General features: G+C 40.1%; 2 protein-coding genes across 11 annotated transcripts in view; one reads left to right on the forward strand and one right to left on the reverse strand.

Moving 5' to 3' along the window:
- Positions 1 to 4,547: 4,547 nt before the first annotated feature.
- LOC103018221 (putative protein FAM172B) lies at positions 4,548 to 16,902 on the reverse strand. 2 transcript variants are annotated; one of them, XM_057545784.1, is made up of 3 exons: positions 16,321 to 16,902; positions 15,323 to 15,440; positions 4,548 to 5,991 (listed from the first exon to the last, which is right to left on the reverse strand). In XM_057545784.1, exons 2-3 carry the CDS (start codon positions 15,407 to 15,409, stop codon positions 4,897 to 4,899), a joined length of 1,182 nt encoding a protein of 393 aa, XP_057401767.1. In that variant the 5' UTR covers positions 15,410 to 15,440; positions 16,321 to 16,902; the 3' UTR covers positions 4,548 to 4,896. The 2 variants fall into 2 exon arrangements, with proteins under 2 accessions (XP_057401767.1, XP_057401766.1); XM_057545783.1 differs by lacking the exon at positions 15,323 to 15,440.
- SENP7 (SUMO specific peptidase 7) overlaps positions 16,299 to 17,393 on the forward strand; it is a 152,454-nt gene continuing 151,359 nt past the window's right edge. For 8 of the 9 annotated variants that reach the window (XM_057545771.1, XM_057545776.1, XM_057545773.1 and 5 more), the window contains exon 1: positions 16,299 to 16,422. In XM_057545771.1, the coding sequence (XP_057401754.1) occupies positions 16,383 to 16,422 (40 nt within the window). In that variant the 5' untranslated portion in view covers positions 16,299 to 16,382. The remainder of the gene's footprint in view (positions 16,423 to 17,393) is intronic. The other variant, XM_057545775.1, reaches the window with a different exon arrangement.

Here is a 17,393-nt window from a genome sequence, read left to right on the forward strand (position 1 = left end):
CACACAGGCTTCTTGGTGGCGGCAGCAGCTGCCTTAGCGTCTCATGCCCGTCTCTGGGGTCCGCGCTGATAGCCGCGGCTCGCTTCTGTCTCTGGAGCTCGTTTAGGCGGCGCTCTGAATCCCCTATCCTTGCGCACCGCGAAACAAAGAGGCAAGAAAAAGTCTCTTGCCTCTTCGGCAGCTGCAGACTTTTTCCCGGACTCCCTCCCGGCCAGCTGTGGTGCGCTAACCCCTTCAGGCTGTGTTCACGCTGCCAACCCCAGTCCTCTCCCTACGATCCGACCAAAGCCCGAGCCTCAGCTCCCAGCCCCGCCCGCCCCGGGCGGGTGAGCAGACAAGCCTCTCGGGCTGGTGAGTGCTGCTCGGTGCGGAAATCTCTCAGCTTTGCCCTCCGCACCCCTGTGGCTGCACTCTCCTCCGTGGCTCCGAAGCTTCCCCCCTCCGCCACCTGCAGTCTCCACCCGCGAAGGGGCTTCCTAGTGTGTGGAAACCTTTCCTCCTTCACAGCTCCCTCCCACTGGTGCAGGTCCCGTCCCTATTCTTTTGTCTCTGTTATTTCTTTTTTCTTTTGCCCTACCCAAGTACGTGGGGAGTTTCTTGCCTTTTGGGAGGTCTGACGTCTTCTGCCAACGTTCAGTGGGTGTTCTGTAGGAGCAGTTCCACGTGTAGATGTATTTCTACTGTATCTGTGGGAAGGAAGGTGATCTCCGTGTCTTACTCTTCCGCCATCTTCGCTAGCCACTACCCAGGTTAATTTTTTAATAGAAGCAGCCTATGGAAGAAGTCCATATAGCAAGTTACTGAGGCCTCCTGCCAACAGCCAGCCCAACTTTAGATCACTGCAGCTTCAGACAGTCTTTTTTTTTAAAAATAAATTTATTTATTTTTTTATTTTTGGCCGCGTTGGGTCTTCGTTTGCTGCGCATGGGCTTTCTCTAGTTGCGGCGAGCCGGCACCACTCTTTGTTGCGGTGCGCGGGCTTCTCATTGTGGTGGACTTCAGTAGTTGTGGCACACGGGCTCAGTAGTTGTGGCGCATGGGATTACTTGCTCTGCGGCATGTGGGATCTTCCCGGACCAGGGCTCGAACCCGTGTCCCCTGCATTGGCAGGTGGATTCTTAACCACTGTGCCACCAGGAAAGCCCTTCAGACAGTCTTGAGTGTGCTCTTCTGAGGGATCCTGAACTAGAATCACCCAACTAAGCTGCTCCTGAATTCCTGACCAACAGAAGCTGTGAGATAATAAATGTTTGTTGTTTTAAGTCACCAAGTTTTGGGGGTTATCTAATATGTAGCAATAGATAACTAATACATCTGACTACCACATTAAATAGTAAATTGGGGGTTATGAGAAATATTAACGTTCAGTTAGTTAAATATAAGACAAAATCGTTTTTATGGCAACACTTTTTTTTTTTTTTACTTTTTTGGTGCTTTTCACAGTAAGTGCATTAAATACATTCTAGATAGACTATCTGTGTTGGTAGAGACTTCTAAAGCTCAACTTATTCACACAATGGGAAATGCAGGCTGGAAGAGTAACTGGTTTATCCAATGCTAGGAGTCATTTATTTTTATTTTTATTTTTTATATTTGGCTGCATCTCATGGCTTTCGGGATCTTAGTTCCTCAACCAGGGATTGATCCCAGGCCTGAGGCAGTGAAAGCGCCAAGTCCTAACCACTAGACTGCCAGGGGATTCCCCCTGGGAGTCATTTAAAATCTGCATATCCTGATATACAATTCAGTGCTTTTCGTTTTTTTTCATTATGCCACTCAAGACGTGGTCCAGAAAGAGAAATTTGAGATATTATGTCTATACTGTTAAGGAATTGTCATAGTCTCTTCGGGCTGCTATAACAGAGTATCATAGACTGGGAGGCTTAGACAACAAATATTTATTTCTCACAGTTCTAGACGCTGGGAAGTCCATGATCCAGGCACCAGAAGATTCAGTGTCTGGTGAAGGCCTGCTTCCTGCTTCATAGATGGCTGTGTTCTCACTGTGTCTCACATTGTAGAAGGGAGCTTTCTGGGGTTTCTTTCATAAAAGTACTAATCCCATTCGTGAGGGCTCTACCCTCATGACCTAATCACCTCCCAAACACTCCACCTCCTAATACCATCACATTGGGGATTAAGATTTCACCATGAATTTTGGCGGGGACACAAACATTCAGTCCATAACAGGAATTATAGTGTATACTAGGTTAAAAAAACACTAGGAGGGACTTCCCTGGCGGTCCAGTGGTTGAGAATCCACGCTTCCACTGCAGGGGGCACGGGTTTGATCCCTGGTTGGGGAACTAAGATCCCGCATGCTGCACGGAGCAGACAAAAAACAAACAAAAAACAAAACCCCCAAAACTAGGAATAAAAACACTAGGAAGACACTAGAAAGAGCTATGTACAGAAAAATTTGTATGTCCTATTAGATATGGCAGAGTCAGTTTTTCAAATGTAAAATCTATAAGATGTTATGGAAAAGCCCAAACAAACTTCTTGGCCAACTCAATATTATACATAAATAGAGACGCAACAAGGATTTATTGTATAGCACAGGGAATTATATTCAATATCTTGTAATAACCTATAATGGAATATAATCCTCAAAAAAACTGAATCACTGTACTGTATACCTAATACTAACACAATGCTGTAAATCAACTACACTTCAATTGAAAAAAAGTATTAAGCATTTCTCAAACTACTGCCAAAATTATTTTGGTCTCCTGGCTTCCAAGCTTGTTCTCCTTCTAATCTATTCTCTAAACTGCAATCGGGATATTCTTTATAAAATGTAAATCTGATAATATTCTCCTGTCTAAAACCATCCAATGGCTTCCATTGTCATTAGAATAAAGTAAAAAAAAATTTTTTTTTAAATTTATTTATTTTTGGCTGCGTTGGGTCTTCATTGCTGCACGGGCCTTCTCTAGTTGCAGTGAGCAGGGGCTACTCTTCGTTGCGGTGCGTGGGCTTCTTATTGCTGTGGCTTCTCCTGTTGTGGAGCACAGGCTCTAGGCACACGGGCTTCAGTAGTTGTGGCATGCGGGCTCAGTAGTTGTGGCTTGTGGGCTCTAGAGCACAGGCTCAGTAGTTGTGGCGCACGGGCTTAGTTGCTCCACAGCATGTGGGATCTTCCCAGACCAGGGCTTGAAGCCGTGTGCCCTGCATTGGCAGGTGGATTCTTAACCACTACGCCACCAGGGAAGTCCTAAAGTAACAATTCTTAACATGGACATTGCAGCCTTGAGTAAGCTGCCTGTTTATTTCTCTAACTTAACTTTGCAGCTACAGACAAAACCTCTCTTCTTTACTAAATCAGAGTCTGGCTCCTCTGAGCCCTCCTCTTGACTAGGCTCTGACATTGGGCTCTGCCCTTGGTCTGCTTAGTCCAGTTTTAGTAGGAATTCTGCTGAGTCAGTTAGTGAAAATCTCACCTTTGGTATCTGAACGTCCTCTATTATATCTGATAAATTTCCTCATCCTCCACTGTCAATATCTTACCACCCCTGGCCCACCTTCAGTGAGAATCCTGTTGAGTCAGTCTAGCAAGAATATGTATTATCCCTAATGTTTTTACTTAGTAGTTTTCCATTCACTGACCCTCACCCTGCTACTTGGCTATAACCGCCCCACCCCACCCTTGTCCTTGTTGTGTTTGGAGTTGAGCCCAATCTCTCTCCCCTACTACAAAACCCCCATTGCAGCAATCCCTTTTGAATAAATCTTCCTTACTGTCTTTAATGCATGTCATGAATAATTTTTTAACACTACTACCCCATAATCTTTTTATTTATTTATTTATTTATTTATTTATTTATTTATTTATGGCTGTGTTGGGTCTTCGTTGCTGTGCGAGGGCTTTCTCTAGTTGTGGCAAGCGGGGGCCACTCTTCATCGCGGTGCGCGGGCCTCTCACTATCGCGGCCTCTCTTGTTGTGGAGCACAGGCTCCAGACGTGCAGGCTCAGTAATTGTGGCGCACGGGCCTAGCTGCTCTGCAGCATGTGGGATCTTCCCAGACCAGGGCTCGAACCTGTGTCCCCTGCATTAGCAGGCAGATTCTCAACCATTGCGCCACCAGGGAAGCCCCCCATAATCTTGTAGTTCCTGCTGAACTGGACTTCTTTCTCCTGCCTCAGGACTTTTGCACATGTGATTCCTTTGCCTATGACTTCGTTTTTCCAGATAACTACTACTGTTCTTCAAACTAGGCATCATTTTCTCAGGGAGTATTCCTTGAACCCCAAGGCTATTAGCTCTCATGCTAGATGTTCCATGACACCCTTTATTTCTTAACACTCTTCACACTTGCAATTTGTTGTTCATTGTGAACTCCAAATAAGGTAAAAGGCAACGTTGGCCTTGTTTGCCAGTGTGCCCAACACTAGTATTGACTAGTACATAGTAGACACTCAAATATTAGCTTAAGGTATGAGTAAACACACACACGAGATCAACAAACTTAAAACAAAAAACTCACAAACATACAAAGAATGGAGTTGCTTATGATGTTTAATTTTTATGTTCACTTATATTTTTAATATAGCATTAATGATGCAGAAGTCAAAGATTGACTTAGTCTTTAATTTCTATCAACTACAGTTTTGGTGTCATTCTATGAAACTGAGAAATCTTTTCAAAAGAAGATCCTCTAACTAGACTACTCTTAATTTGACTAATACTGTAAAATATTAATGATAGTACTGACTGACTTCCTGGTTCATCAGTAGGCTACTGAAGAGAACATACTCACTTTTTAAAAAAGTTAACAAATCAAATTTCAAGCCAGAACATACTGCCTATGAGTTAGAAGTATTCTTTTTCTTCTAGCATCTACATTAGCAAAGTTTCAGTGAGACAAAACAATATTAGATGGCAAAAAAGTAACTTAAGCACTTTGCTTTCTTTTTGTGGAGCTTCTAGTTACTATGGGCACTCGAGAGAAATTAATAGCTGCTTTGGCTTTCAAAGCTTTTCTAAAGTATTTAAAAATTGACTGAAGGCTAGAGGATGGGGCTAAGTTGTGTTTTTCTGTACCAGCAGAAACCATGGGAAACTCCTTTTTCAAAACAGTAGCTGCAGGTTTATCCAAAGGCTTTGGACTTGTCACCCATTCACGGCAGTGGTGCTTTATCCATGCTAATAACTGGATGTCACTCCCCAGCTGGTGTCCCACGTGATGTTCAGAGTCAATAAGTGCAACAGCATATACTTTGCTCATTACTTCCCACTTTCTACGAACAAGCAAGTCCATAAAAACCAAGCCTCCATAACCATGTACAATGAAGGCAACATCCTTGCCTTCAGCCTTTGAAATGAAGTAATCCCAAATATAAGCCATGTGTTCTTCAGGAGTGTTGCTGCATCTTTTTGGAATACATTGGAGAGACTGCTGGAGAGATAAAAAGTTCTCAGTCTGAACCATTTTTCTGGAAGAGGACTCAACATTTTGTGTTAAAAGGCCTTTCCACTCTTTTTCTGTCTGTAGGTCCACAAAATTGTCATTGGGGTTTAGCACAATTACATCATAATGTGCCTGCAATGCCATTTGAATACATGGTATCTGACTTCCATGTTGGAGACCATGATGTATTACTGCCTGCTGACTCCACTGACCAGCTCTAAAGACCCCACGGTCTTGAAGAAGGACAAGAAGAGCAGAATGATGATTTGTTAATGCTCTCTCACTCATGAAAAAGAAGCTTCTTGGTTCCTTATCAGCCTCTGGTGGGATATATACTTTTTGTAATTTGCACACTTTTTCCAAAAGTTCATAAATGTATTGTTCAAGCAAATGGCCAAGGGCCTGGTAGCGCTTGCTATTCCTCTCCAGGACATTTTTATAATAGTTAAAGACAAAAGGCCTATGTGTCTCAGTGTGTCTCAATTCAGCTTTTTCATTGAAGTCATATTTAAGTTCCTCTAGTAAATCAGATTGTTCGATAAATTTTCGGAAGCTCAGTTCCTGAGTCACTGGTAACCACTGAAAGTAAAAAGCAATATTATGTCAGTACCAGAAAAAATAAAATAAAAATTTCATCTTGCTAAAGTCTTCCTGTGGGAAATCATACTGAATTAAGTACTTTAAGAAGACATTAACATTATGGTAAAGATTTTAACTCAAAATAATTGTGAACGATGCAAAGTAGTGAGAAACTGAATACACTAAAATGGCAATGGCCAGACCGTATATAAACCAGAACTCTGACCCACAACCTGCAGCAACTTGCCCAGGAAGCCAATCCCTTATCTGTTGATCCAATAAACAGCCCGGGAAGCCAGTCTTATAAGTCAGAATCTCAGGAAGTTAGACTGCTACCGCTAGTGACAATCTGAGAAGCCAAACAATAACTTCTGTTACAATGGGTCCAAAATGGCCAAGACTTGATTAATAACTTAGAGCTTCCCTAATTTTTATCCCTGCTTCCAACTTAGGACCCACCAGAGAAAGCCAATATGCACCCCTAAACAGTCACATAGGATGCCTCCCTTCTAGTTACCCTGCATTCAGCTTCCTCATGCCAACAGTGTCCAGTCAGGACATACCAGCAGCCTTCCCTTTTTTTTTTCCACTACAAAGCTTTCCCACTCTTCTGCCTGCCTTTGAGTCACTGCCAAAATGCAAGTGATGGTGGCTGACTCCCTTGCTATAGTGAGCTCAGAATGAATAGGTTTTGCTTTTCTCATTTGGTTGGTCTTTATCTCCACAGTAAGCATTCAAACATTTTTGCTATTAAATAAATGGCAGGGGGGGCTTCCCTGGTGGCGCAGTGGTTGAGAATCTGCCTGCCAATGCAGGGGACACGGGTTCGAGCCCTGGTCTGGGAAGATCCCACATGCCGCGGGGCAACTAGGCCCGTGAGCCACAATTGCTGAGCCTGCGCGTCTGGAGCCTGTGCTCCCCAACAAGAGAGGCCGCGATAGTGAGAGGCCTGCGCACCGCGATGAAGAGTGGCCCCTCGCTCGCCGCAACTAGAGAAAGCCCTCGCACAGAAACGAAGACCCAACACAGCCATAAATAAATAAATAAAAATAAATAAATAAATAAATAAATGGCAGGGGATGGCAGTAGAAGTGAAATGTGAACCAGGCAGTGTAGATGATGATCAATTTATCTACTAATAGAAGATATGATTATTCTGATATTTGAAAATAAAGAAAGTGACTGAGAAGTGAACTTAGTTATTGTCAACATAGCCCAAAGGGAAAAGAAAAGACTTTGAAAGGTTAAGTCCTGGAAAAAAAAAATCTCAAATAGACTCTATTCTGAGGCAAACAAACAAACAAACAAACAAAAAACAACAAAAAAAGTTAAGTGGCTTGTGCCAAACAACTGTTAAATAAATGATTGGGTACCGAGGCTATCTGACTCCAATTCATGTTCTTAACAAATTCATTAATACTCTCACTCCTTAATTTCTTAACACTCACACTGGCAACCACAACCTACTTCCAATAAATAGCACTCAAAATGATTTTCAGTGCCACTCAAGCTGCTATCAAGGCTTAAGGCAAAATCAAAATGGTGCTTGCTTGCTTTGATTTCTTAACTCTTTTCTCACTTTCTGAATCTTATTCCCTGATTCCCAATTAATACTTTATGAAGGTGTTTGGTTGTTCAAAGCATCCAACCTATCTACACTGCTCTCTATTCTTTAAAAACTTTTTTCCCTACAGTGTTGCTGATCTCAGGTGCTATTATGTAATTAATATATTTTCCTAGAGTGTAAATGACAGATAGGAGCCTCTGGAATTAGATTGATTTAGGTTTAAATCCTAGCTCCAAGTTTTACGTTGAGTGACTTTCAGCAGGTTTCTTAACCTCTATGAGTTTCAGTTTCTTCAACTTGTGAGTCTTAGTTTATGTTATCTAAAATAGCAATCCTTATTACCCTCTATCCTGCTACTCTGCTTTATTTTTCTTCATAGCCTACATTACCACCTGATATATAATTGTTTGTATATTTAAAAATTATCTGTCTCCCCTCACTAGAATAAAAGCTCTATGAGAACAGGAACTTTAATTAACTGCTGTATCTGCAGTACTTGGAACAGTGTCTGACAAATACTATATAAATATTTTTTGAATGCATAAATGCAAAATAGGATAACATCATTTATTTCACAAGGCTGCTGTGAGAATTAAATTAACTAATATAGGTAAAAACCATTTTATGTACTGTCTCACACGTGGAAGTTTCTGTAAAGATAGGATGATCTTCCTTTTTGAGAAGTGTGAAATATAAAAACATATATCTCTTGTCCAGCCCTCCTTATTCACTCAACACTGTGATTTTTACCCACATTAATAAACATAGTCCTAGGTCATTCATTTTATCAGTTTATAGTGTTCCATTGCTTGAATATGCCATGGTTTGTTTAACCATTTTCCTGTTGAAGAAGATTTAGGTTGCTACAATTTTCCACTATTATAAACAAAGATATAACAAACATTCTTATAGCCATATTTTTGTGCACATATCAAGAGTTTCTTAAGGCAATATACCTAGAAGTGGAATTTCTAGGTCATATCAGCATCTTCCATTTTACCAGATATTGCCAAATTGCTCTCCAAAAAGGAGGGTCTATTTTATACTTTGGCATGGATGAAGAGGTTTGCCCAGAAAAGCAGTAATCTCTTAGATCTAAAAATACTTTGTTTATTCATGTGCTGTGCTGGAAACTGCCTTTTTCTCTACTGAAATAAAGAGAAAGATACTGAATATTTAAAACTCAATGAACTAAACCTAAACCAACTAAACTAAACTAAACCAACGAACTAAAGAACCTTGTTAACTTTTCTTTCAATCAGAGAGTAAAATAAAATGAGTATTTTCTAATAGCACAGAGTATATGGCATTCAGTTACTCTTTTTCACCTTTAAGTGCTTTTGTACCTAGTTGTTTGAGAAACAATTCTCAGGGGAAAAGAATGGGAGTTTGCAAACTGGAAAACCCAAAAGGCACACAGGTATATAAAGGACAGGTATAGGTGGGGTGAACAGGAGCAAGGTGCAGAGTATCCTGTAGAATGAAAAGGTAGACCATTCTTGAGAATTTATTGTAGCATATTTTGCTTGGTTAATATACTCAAACTTGTAACTCTCATATCTAGCTGTCTACCTGATATATTTACTTGGATGTCAAATAGCCATTTCAAACTTAACACGTCCAAAGCACTCCCTTCAATCTACTCTCCCTCTAGTCTTTCCCATCTTATAAATAACTCCATTCTTTCAGTTGCTTGTGCTGCAACCTTCCTTTCTCTCTTTCACACTCCACATCTGATCAATCAGCAAATCTGTAGGCTCCCTTATTTGAAATATATCTCTAATCTAACCACTTGTTACCTCTCCACCTCTACTGCCCTAGCCCTAGTGCAAGTCACTATCAACACTAACCTTCATTATTAAGCCTCCTATCTAATCTCTTTGCATAAACTCTTATCTCCTGGTAGTCTGTTTAACACATAGCAGCTAGAACAATCTTTTCGAAACATCTAAATTGGATATCACACCCCGTTCAAAATGCTCCATTGTCTCCCCTCTTACTCAGAATAAAAGCCTAAGTTCTTACCATGGCCTACAAGGTCTCCCATGACCCTTAGCTCTCCAAGGTCATTTCCCTCCATTTCTCTCACTTGCTTACTCATCTAGTTACATCATCTGGCTCTTAGCTCTTTCTCAGGTGTCATTTCCCACCACTCTCTTGCTTACTTCACTCTAGCCACACCTGGCCTCTTTGCTGCCAACTTGTAAAGCAAGCTCCTATTTAAGGGCATCCCCCTTGCTATGCCCACAGATTGGGACACTCTTCCTCTAGATATCTATAGGGCTTCATTTCCTTCAAGTTTCTGCCCACCTGTTACCTGATCAGAGAGACTTTCTCCGAGCATTCTATGTGAAAGGGCAATCCCCTCTAATCCTTCCTTACTCCCTGTCTATGATGTTTCATTTTTTTCCCTCCCTTCCTCTTTCCTTTTCTTTTATTTCTTTTTGGGGGATTTTTTTTTTATTCAAACAGAAAGTCACAAAAATTATAATCATCCTCATCAGTTCACTCAGTTTTCTTCCTTTTCTTTTTTTTTGCACTTATTACCAATTGACATATACTTGCTTACTGTCTGTTCCCTCCCATTAGAATATAAGTTTGGGACTTCCCTGGTAAACCAGTGGTTAAGACTCCGTGCTTCCACTTCAGGGGGCATGGGTTCAATCCCTGGTCTGGGAACTAAGATCCCACATGTCGTAAGGCACGGCCAAAAAAAAAAAAAAAAAGTTCTATGACAGCAGAGACAAGGACTTTGTCTTGTTCAGTAGTTCTTGGAATAGTGCCTGGTGAATAGTAGGCACTTAAACATTGTTGTTAGAATTTTACAATTTTTGCTAAGGGCATAAGAAAGTAAAGAGAAAAATCCTCTAGCTTTATACACAGGAGAAAGATGCACACAAAGCTTTTGAAAAATTATAGAGGCTCCTTGTATAATTCTAAAGTTAATAAATGTTGATTTGTGATTATTCTTAGAGACTATCCTATGCATCTATATATATTTATTTTCTCTTTTGCAAATCAAGATGGTCCATTAAAATAAAGGAGAGAAACTGTTTTATATACTTAGTTTTCTAAACAGTGGGTTGGAATAAGATAACCTAGCTTTAAGAATAAGATTGTGGGACTTCCCTGGTGGCGCAGTGGTTAAGAATCCGCCTGCCAATGCAGGAGACACAGGTTTGAGCCCTGGTCTGGGAAGATCCCACATGCTGCGGAGCATCTAAGCCCGTGCGCCACAACTACTCAGCCTGTGCTCAAGAGCCCGCAAGCCACAACTCCTACGGGAGCCTACAGCCCGTGCTCTGCAACAAGAGAAGCCACCGCAATGAGAAGCCCACGCACCTACAACGAAGAGTAGCCCCCACTCACTGCAACTAGAGAAAGCCCGTGTGAAGCAACAAAGACCCAACTCAGCCATAAATAAATAAATAGAATAAGCTTGTCAGAGCTGCAAGGGATTTTATTGATATTCTTAACTAATATGTTTATTTTATAGAGAAGTGAGGCTTTCAAAGGTAAACTGACATGCCCAAAATAACTCAGGCAGCTCTACAAACCTGAGAGAAGATTCATTTTTTACCAGTGATTTTAAAAATGCACAGTATTTTTCATTCATTCACCAAAAATTTGGTGAGGGGATTTGTTAGTCACTTAGTTTTCTATATCGAATAATGTAGTCATTTTATGTTGAATGAAATTTTAAGAAGGGAAAAGAGTATATAATCATTAGTAAGAATTTCAAGTTAGGTCCTTTTAGTAACCTGGATTAGGTGGTGACACTGCTGTTACAGCCATGCCTAGAGCAAAACATAATTATTTTAAATTATTTAACTAATTGTGGTAAAATACATTAAAAAATTTACAGTTTTAACCATTTTTACATGGGCAGTTCAGTGGCACTGAGTACACCCACATTGTGTGCAACCATTAATACCATCCATCCATCGAACATTTTTCTTCTTGAAAAACTGTAACTCTGTACCCAGTAAGCTATGATTTTTCATTTCCCCTTAGCAGCAGCCCCTGGGAAATCTTTCTACTTTCTATGAATTTGACAAGAAGAGGGTGGGTGGGGCAACAGAATCACAGATGCAAATAATTTTAATTAGCTTACTTTGGTTTTAACAAACTCCTTCTCTAGGATCATAAAGTGGTTGTATTTAACAATATTTTACATTCTTTACAAGTGATCAGTAAGCTTTTATGAAAATATAATTTTACAACCTGAGAAGTTAGCGTCTAACCCCAGGATACACAGTAATATACCCTATTACAGTAATTACAGTCCTTTGGTGTATTTAAGAAAGAGGTCCTGTTGTATAGCCTATGACATTAAGAAGCACAAATGAGTGATACTTCACTAAGAAAATGAAAAAATATCTAAAGATACTTTTTTCAATGAACATGTTTTTATTTACTTATATATTTAGAAAACCAAACTAAACCCAAACAAAAAAACCCCTGGAAAACATCTTTTAAGAATTACTGTTTTGGTAAAAAGCAGCACTATTTTTATTTTCCCAACACATAAATGCAATTATGAGGGTTTTTTCAGAAAAATAATTATGCCTGTATACAATTCCATTTAGTAAATTGTAGAAAATAATAGAGCTTATGAAATTTTATATGTAAAAGATTCAAAGAAGAGCAAACTAAATCTCTTCCCCCTGCCTACCTCTCCCCAGGAAAGACTAAAGAAGATTAATTTAAGCCACCTGAGGCAAAGACAGAAAATAGGATATTAGTGATGGAAAGAAAAAAATCAGGTGTTAGAAATCTTGGGTTGCCCAAATTTGAGTATGTAACAGAATCTCCTAGGAAAGTTTCTTAGAAAACTAATTTAGTGAACTATTATAAAGACACCCTTGTAACTACCCCAGGTTAGCTTTGCGAGCCCCCACTAAAGTACCTTCAAGTGCCCTCTCCCTCCCTCCAAGAGCAAGCACTCCAGACTTTTTTAGAAATCAATGCTTTCTATTTCTTTATGGTTTTATCTCCTACGTACACAGCCCTAGGACCTATAGTTTAGTAGTTAAGCTTTGTTCTTTGTTTTTTTTTTAAACTTGATATGCCTTCCTGGGAAACTGAAATTCTGACAGCTAGATTTTGGATTTACGGACTTTGCCCAATCCTAGATCCTATGCTTCTTGATTGGGATTATTCAGAGGTAAGTGGGTACCAGAAGATAAAGGATAAAGACGACGAAACTACCTAAAGCTTCAATTTTACTAAATAGTAACATAAAATGAAATTTTTCTATTAAAATCAACCAAATGTATTAAGGCATAGAAATGCTAAATAAATACCACATTTTAAGACAGAACACTCTAAAGAAGTTAGTGTTGGGGGGGAGGGATAAATTAGGAGTTTGGGATTAACATATATACTACCATATATAAAACATAACCAACAAGGACCTACTGTATAGCCCAGGGAATTATACTCAGTATGTTGTAATAACCTATAAGGGAAAAGAATCTGAAAAAAAAAATAGGTGTATACCGTGTTTTCAATCTTCAGCTGGGTCTGGGACACCAGGCCCTGTCCCAGATGCTGGGGACACACATAGTACCTGCCTTCCAGGAGCTCCCTCACTCCTGTGAGGTCCAGAGAGTCAACCCCACTAATTTCAGTCCTTAGCTCAACACTGTTGCCCCTGTACCTTACTCATTAAGAGCAAAATAAATTTGAATGCATGAGTTAAAAAAAAATGTATATGTATGTATAACTGAATCACTTTGCTGTACAGCTGAAACTAACACAACATTGTAAATCAACTATACCACAAGTAAAAAAAAAATGAAGAGCAAATCAAAGACTATGCAGCCAAAAAAATCAGAAAAAAAGTATTAGAGAGGTATGCCATGAAGTTAATACAAATATAATTTTTCTGTAAAAAATATATTAATCTAACATAAAAACCGAAAAAGAAGATAGTGGTGTATGTACAGGATACCTGGGGCTGAGCCCCAGAGCCAAATGACAGTTTAAGGAACTTAGGTTATTAAAGGTTTGTCCTATAGCCTCCTGGACAAGAGATTACCCATCTCCTGCTTAAATACCTCAAGTTACTGCAGGTTTTCATAACTTCTAGGAATAGGCTATTACACTGTAGGGCAGTTAAAATTGCTCATTGTCTTAAAAAGGAAGATATCCTTGAAACAAAAAAACCTATAGTCATTTTTCATGAATCATGTGTTACTTCCTTTATATCTAGAAGAAAAATTCTTCACATAAGAATTCTCAATATTTTAAGGATAAGATTCAACTATTAACAAAAATGAGGCTAATAGCAACATGACAGAGTGCTCCAAATATCTTTGCAAAATCTAGGCTTTCCAGGAGCCCATGGTAAGGAATTCCAGATTTTAATTTCTAAAACAGTTTAGGAAGTCAAGATGTACCCAGTGCCCAACCAAACCTGTTTATACTCAGATTGTACTTAAAGTTAATTCACCTGTGAAGAGAAGGGCCTTTTTTTTAGATTTCGTTAAGCTCTCCTCAAAGAAATTGTTAATTAAGGGGTAAAATAAAGGGTTGATCAATTTCACACTGCCACTATGTCTTGAAACTACTAAAAAACCATACCCACTGCTTTTAATAGTTAGTATAGTTAGTCAAAACAAAAATATAATGAATACCTAACTTAAACACTTTATATGCACTTTTAACACTCAATAAAGAACCATACTCATTAAGATCAAACCATTCCATCCTCTCCTATAAAATACTGGGCTGATGAATTTCTAATCTCAAATAATCTTAATTTAAAAGGCTCTATACAGTGTGAGCTAAACATACATAAAAGAAATGACCTTATCTACAAACATACTAAGAGAAGAGAATCATTCACTTTTTTTGGTCTTTCTTCCTTATTTTAAAATAAGGAAGCTTTCTCCTGAACATCATAAAACACTATAAAAGATAGTGTAATTAGTCTTTCATAAAAGGAAAAGTAAGGTTGTCAAATGACTCCCTCAAAAGTAAAAAACTGAACTTTTTAGTCCTATAGTTGTTTGCAATACAGTCAACTATGTAGTAGAGATTGTTAAAGCTAAAACAATAAAAATACTGGTTTAAAAAACAAATCTGAAAATAAAAAGCAAATTTAAAATTCTTGAGCTTAAAGGCCATTTATCTTCAAATATGTTATTCAAAACCAGCTCCAATTCAAAGAAACAAACTGACCCACTAAGTCTTTATTAGCAGAAATGCTGTATTTGGTTCAATGACAAGTTTAAATGACATATTTGCAAGCTGAATGATATGATTATTTCTTATAATTTCATTTCTCACAGGTTCACCTCTTACTGCTAAACTTTAAAACTTCTTTTAAGGAAGCTGTCAGTTTGGACTGAAATGGATTAGGCCTACTTACAATTTCCTTTTTTATGTTTCCATCTCTTAGCTCTATTTCCATTATTTGCAGTTAGTTTCCTATAATATTGGCTGATGAATTGAGCCAGTATGATTCTTGAGTTAAATCATTCAATTAAAAGAGTTGATTTATGAGGAAACTTAAAATTCAGATATTTTTCAGTAGGCAGTGTTTTTATTTGTTAAACAGAAATAAACTAGAGCCTCTAAATGAAATCCTTGTAGTGAATTTCATTCTCATCAAGCCCTGAAATATTTCTGCTTTTCAGCCATTCCTGCCCTGTAAGACACTCCCCCCGGCCCAATAGGCATCATCACCTGGAGGCTTACTTCTAGCTCCGCACAGACCACACTGTAATTAAGAAGCAAGGCTCAAGAAGCACGAACCTGGGCTCTGGTAATGAGCTGGACGAGTCCCTTTACCGGCCTTGGTAAAATGGGGGAGGACGAGCGGATGTTAAACTGTTGGAACATTCCAGTATCATTTTGCCTCTGGAGCGCTCTGCTGAATTTTGTTAAACTTATTGTGATTAAAGCTTACACAGTAAAAAAAAAAGTTATTCAAATATGTACATTATGGCTAATAAAGTAGGACGGTTTTCTAAACTGATGGGTCCTATGAAAGGACTAAAATAAAAATCAGTCTACAAGTACTAGTCGTTGAGTTCGAGGTCAGGGTTATTCCTTTAAGTACTGTAATAAAAATTAGCGGCACAAATTCGTTTACACCCACCCACTTTCTAGCATCTCAGCATTTTATGTTTTAAAAAATTGAGCTGCAGCTTATCTTTTTTCCTGGCCTTTAAAAATGGTGAGTTTGAATTTTGAAGAGATCCTTTCTATTACTCTGACATTTTCTCCTTAGCTGACCTAATTGATTTCCACTCCAACTGCTAAATCAGCAGCTAGGCTATTGATTTTTGTCGTCTTAAAATCTTTTTTTCTGAGTCTGAGGAAGCGCCTTGAGGACAAATATATGGGAGAGTCCATGAGGAAAGTAGTAGCACAAAAGGACTAATGTTTTGTTCTCATATTTCCGGGGTACCCTCGCGGGATTCAGTGAAGTGGAGGAATTCCTAGTTTCCCCGGTTTAGTTTTTAGTCAACTTAATCTTCAAAGTCAACAAAGCCTTGACGATCTCGGGCTAAAACCTAGCACCAAGTCTCAGTTTCCAACAGGGGATAAGATAACGAAAAAAGCGTCACTTAATAAGCACTTGCGGCGGTAGCCCGCAGAGAAAACTACTCCCAGAAAGTGATTTCCGGGTGGAGGTGGGAGGGGTGGCTAATTTCCGGTCTGAGGGCCGGCGACGGCTCTTGCGCAAGCGCAGTTCACATTTTCCTGGCTTTTTTTTTTTTTTTTTTTTCCCTCTCCCCTCCCCCTACCTTCCCCAGCCTGAGGGGTCTTGAGGTGACAGCGACTGCGATTCCAGCAGGAGGAGGAGAAGATGGACAAGGGGAAGGCCGGGCGACGGCGATCTTCATCCGGTGAGAAAGGGTCGGAGGAGGGCTGAGCATATTGTCTCCTACCTCGGGCAAAGGGGGGGAACAGGCGACGACGGGTGCTGCGGCCCGGAGCTGCGAGGGCTCGGGCGGGGGGGGAGGGGAGGAGGTGAGGGGAGTGGGGAGTGGAGTGGAGTGGGGTGGAGGGGCGCGCACAATGGAAGGTTCCCGGGTCTCTCGGGCCCCTGCGAGTCGAAGACCCACTCCGAGCTGTCATCAAAGCCTCGGCCGCTCTTCACCCCGTCACCCCTTTCATTTTCGTCCTTCTCCCGCGAGCACCCTACTTGGGTCTCATCGGCCTGCTGCTCTTCCCGGTTGGCTTGCCGCTCTCCTGCCACGCCTTCCTCGTAATTCCACCAATGTTCCAGTTTCATTTCCAGCTTCTCAGCGTCTTGGTCCTACTTTCCTCTCTTCCTTTGATTCTCGACTTTGGCTCTTTCTCCCCCCTGTACCTCCTGGCAGGTAAAAGCAGCAAAAAAGGAAAGGCGGGGCATGTTAATTGACATTTCGTTCCTCCTCTAAGTGCTGCAAACAACGTGTCTTGCTTGGTCTTCTGAGCCGGCCCGCTTAATAACCTTTTTCTTTTCTAGCCACCCCCTTCTTCCAAAAGCGATTCAAAAGTCGAACAAAGGATTTGAAGCCATGTTTCGTTGTGTTTTTATTCTCAGCGCGTTTTTGTTTTTGAAATTGTTTTGCGGCTTAAATGACTCTTCAGTTTTGGGTACTACATCTTAGAAACACAAAAGTGGAGTTGTAAGACGCGAGGTCGAGCCCCTCCCAGTCAGCAAGTTTTTGTCAAAGATCTCATCCGTTAAGGGTACCGCAGTTTCTGTGTTAAGTCCTGTGGACTTACCAGAGGAGGAGGGAACAAGGGCTCTTTGATAAGCTTACACTCTAGTACACTAACATTCAGTGAATCAATTATTTCATTTCATTTTCTTATTTATTATTGTGCC

The sequence above is a fragment of the Balaenoptera acutorostrata genome, chromosome 4, assembly GCF_949987535.1.
Source record: "Balaenoptera acutorostrata chromosome 4, mBalAcu1.1, whole genome shotgun sequence".
NCBI classification, from domain to species: Eukaryota; Metazoa; Chordata; class Mammalia; order Artiodactyla; family Balaenopteridae; genus Balaenoptera; species Balaenoptera acutorostrata.

Coding starts and splice junctions, on each gene's coding strand:
- LOC103018221 (XM_057545783.1), bottom strand. CDS start 16,452: ATGCTCAGCCCTCCTCCGACCCTTTCTCACCGGATGAAGATCGCCGTC. Junction 5,992..16,320: donor GACCCCTCAGGCTGGGGAAG/GTAGGGGGAGGG, acceptor TTTTACTTTCAG/TGGTTACCAGTGACTCAGGA.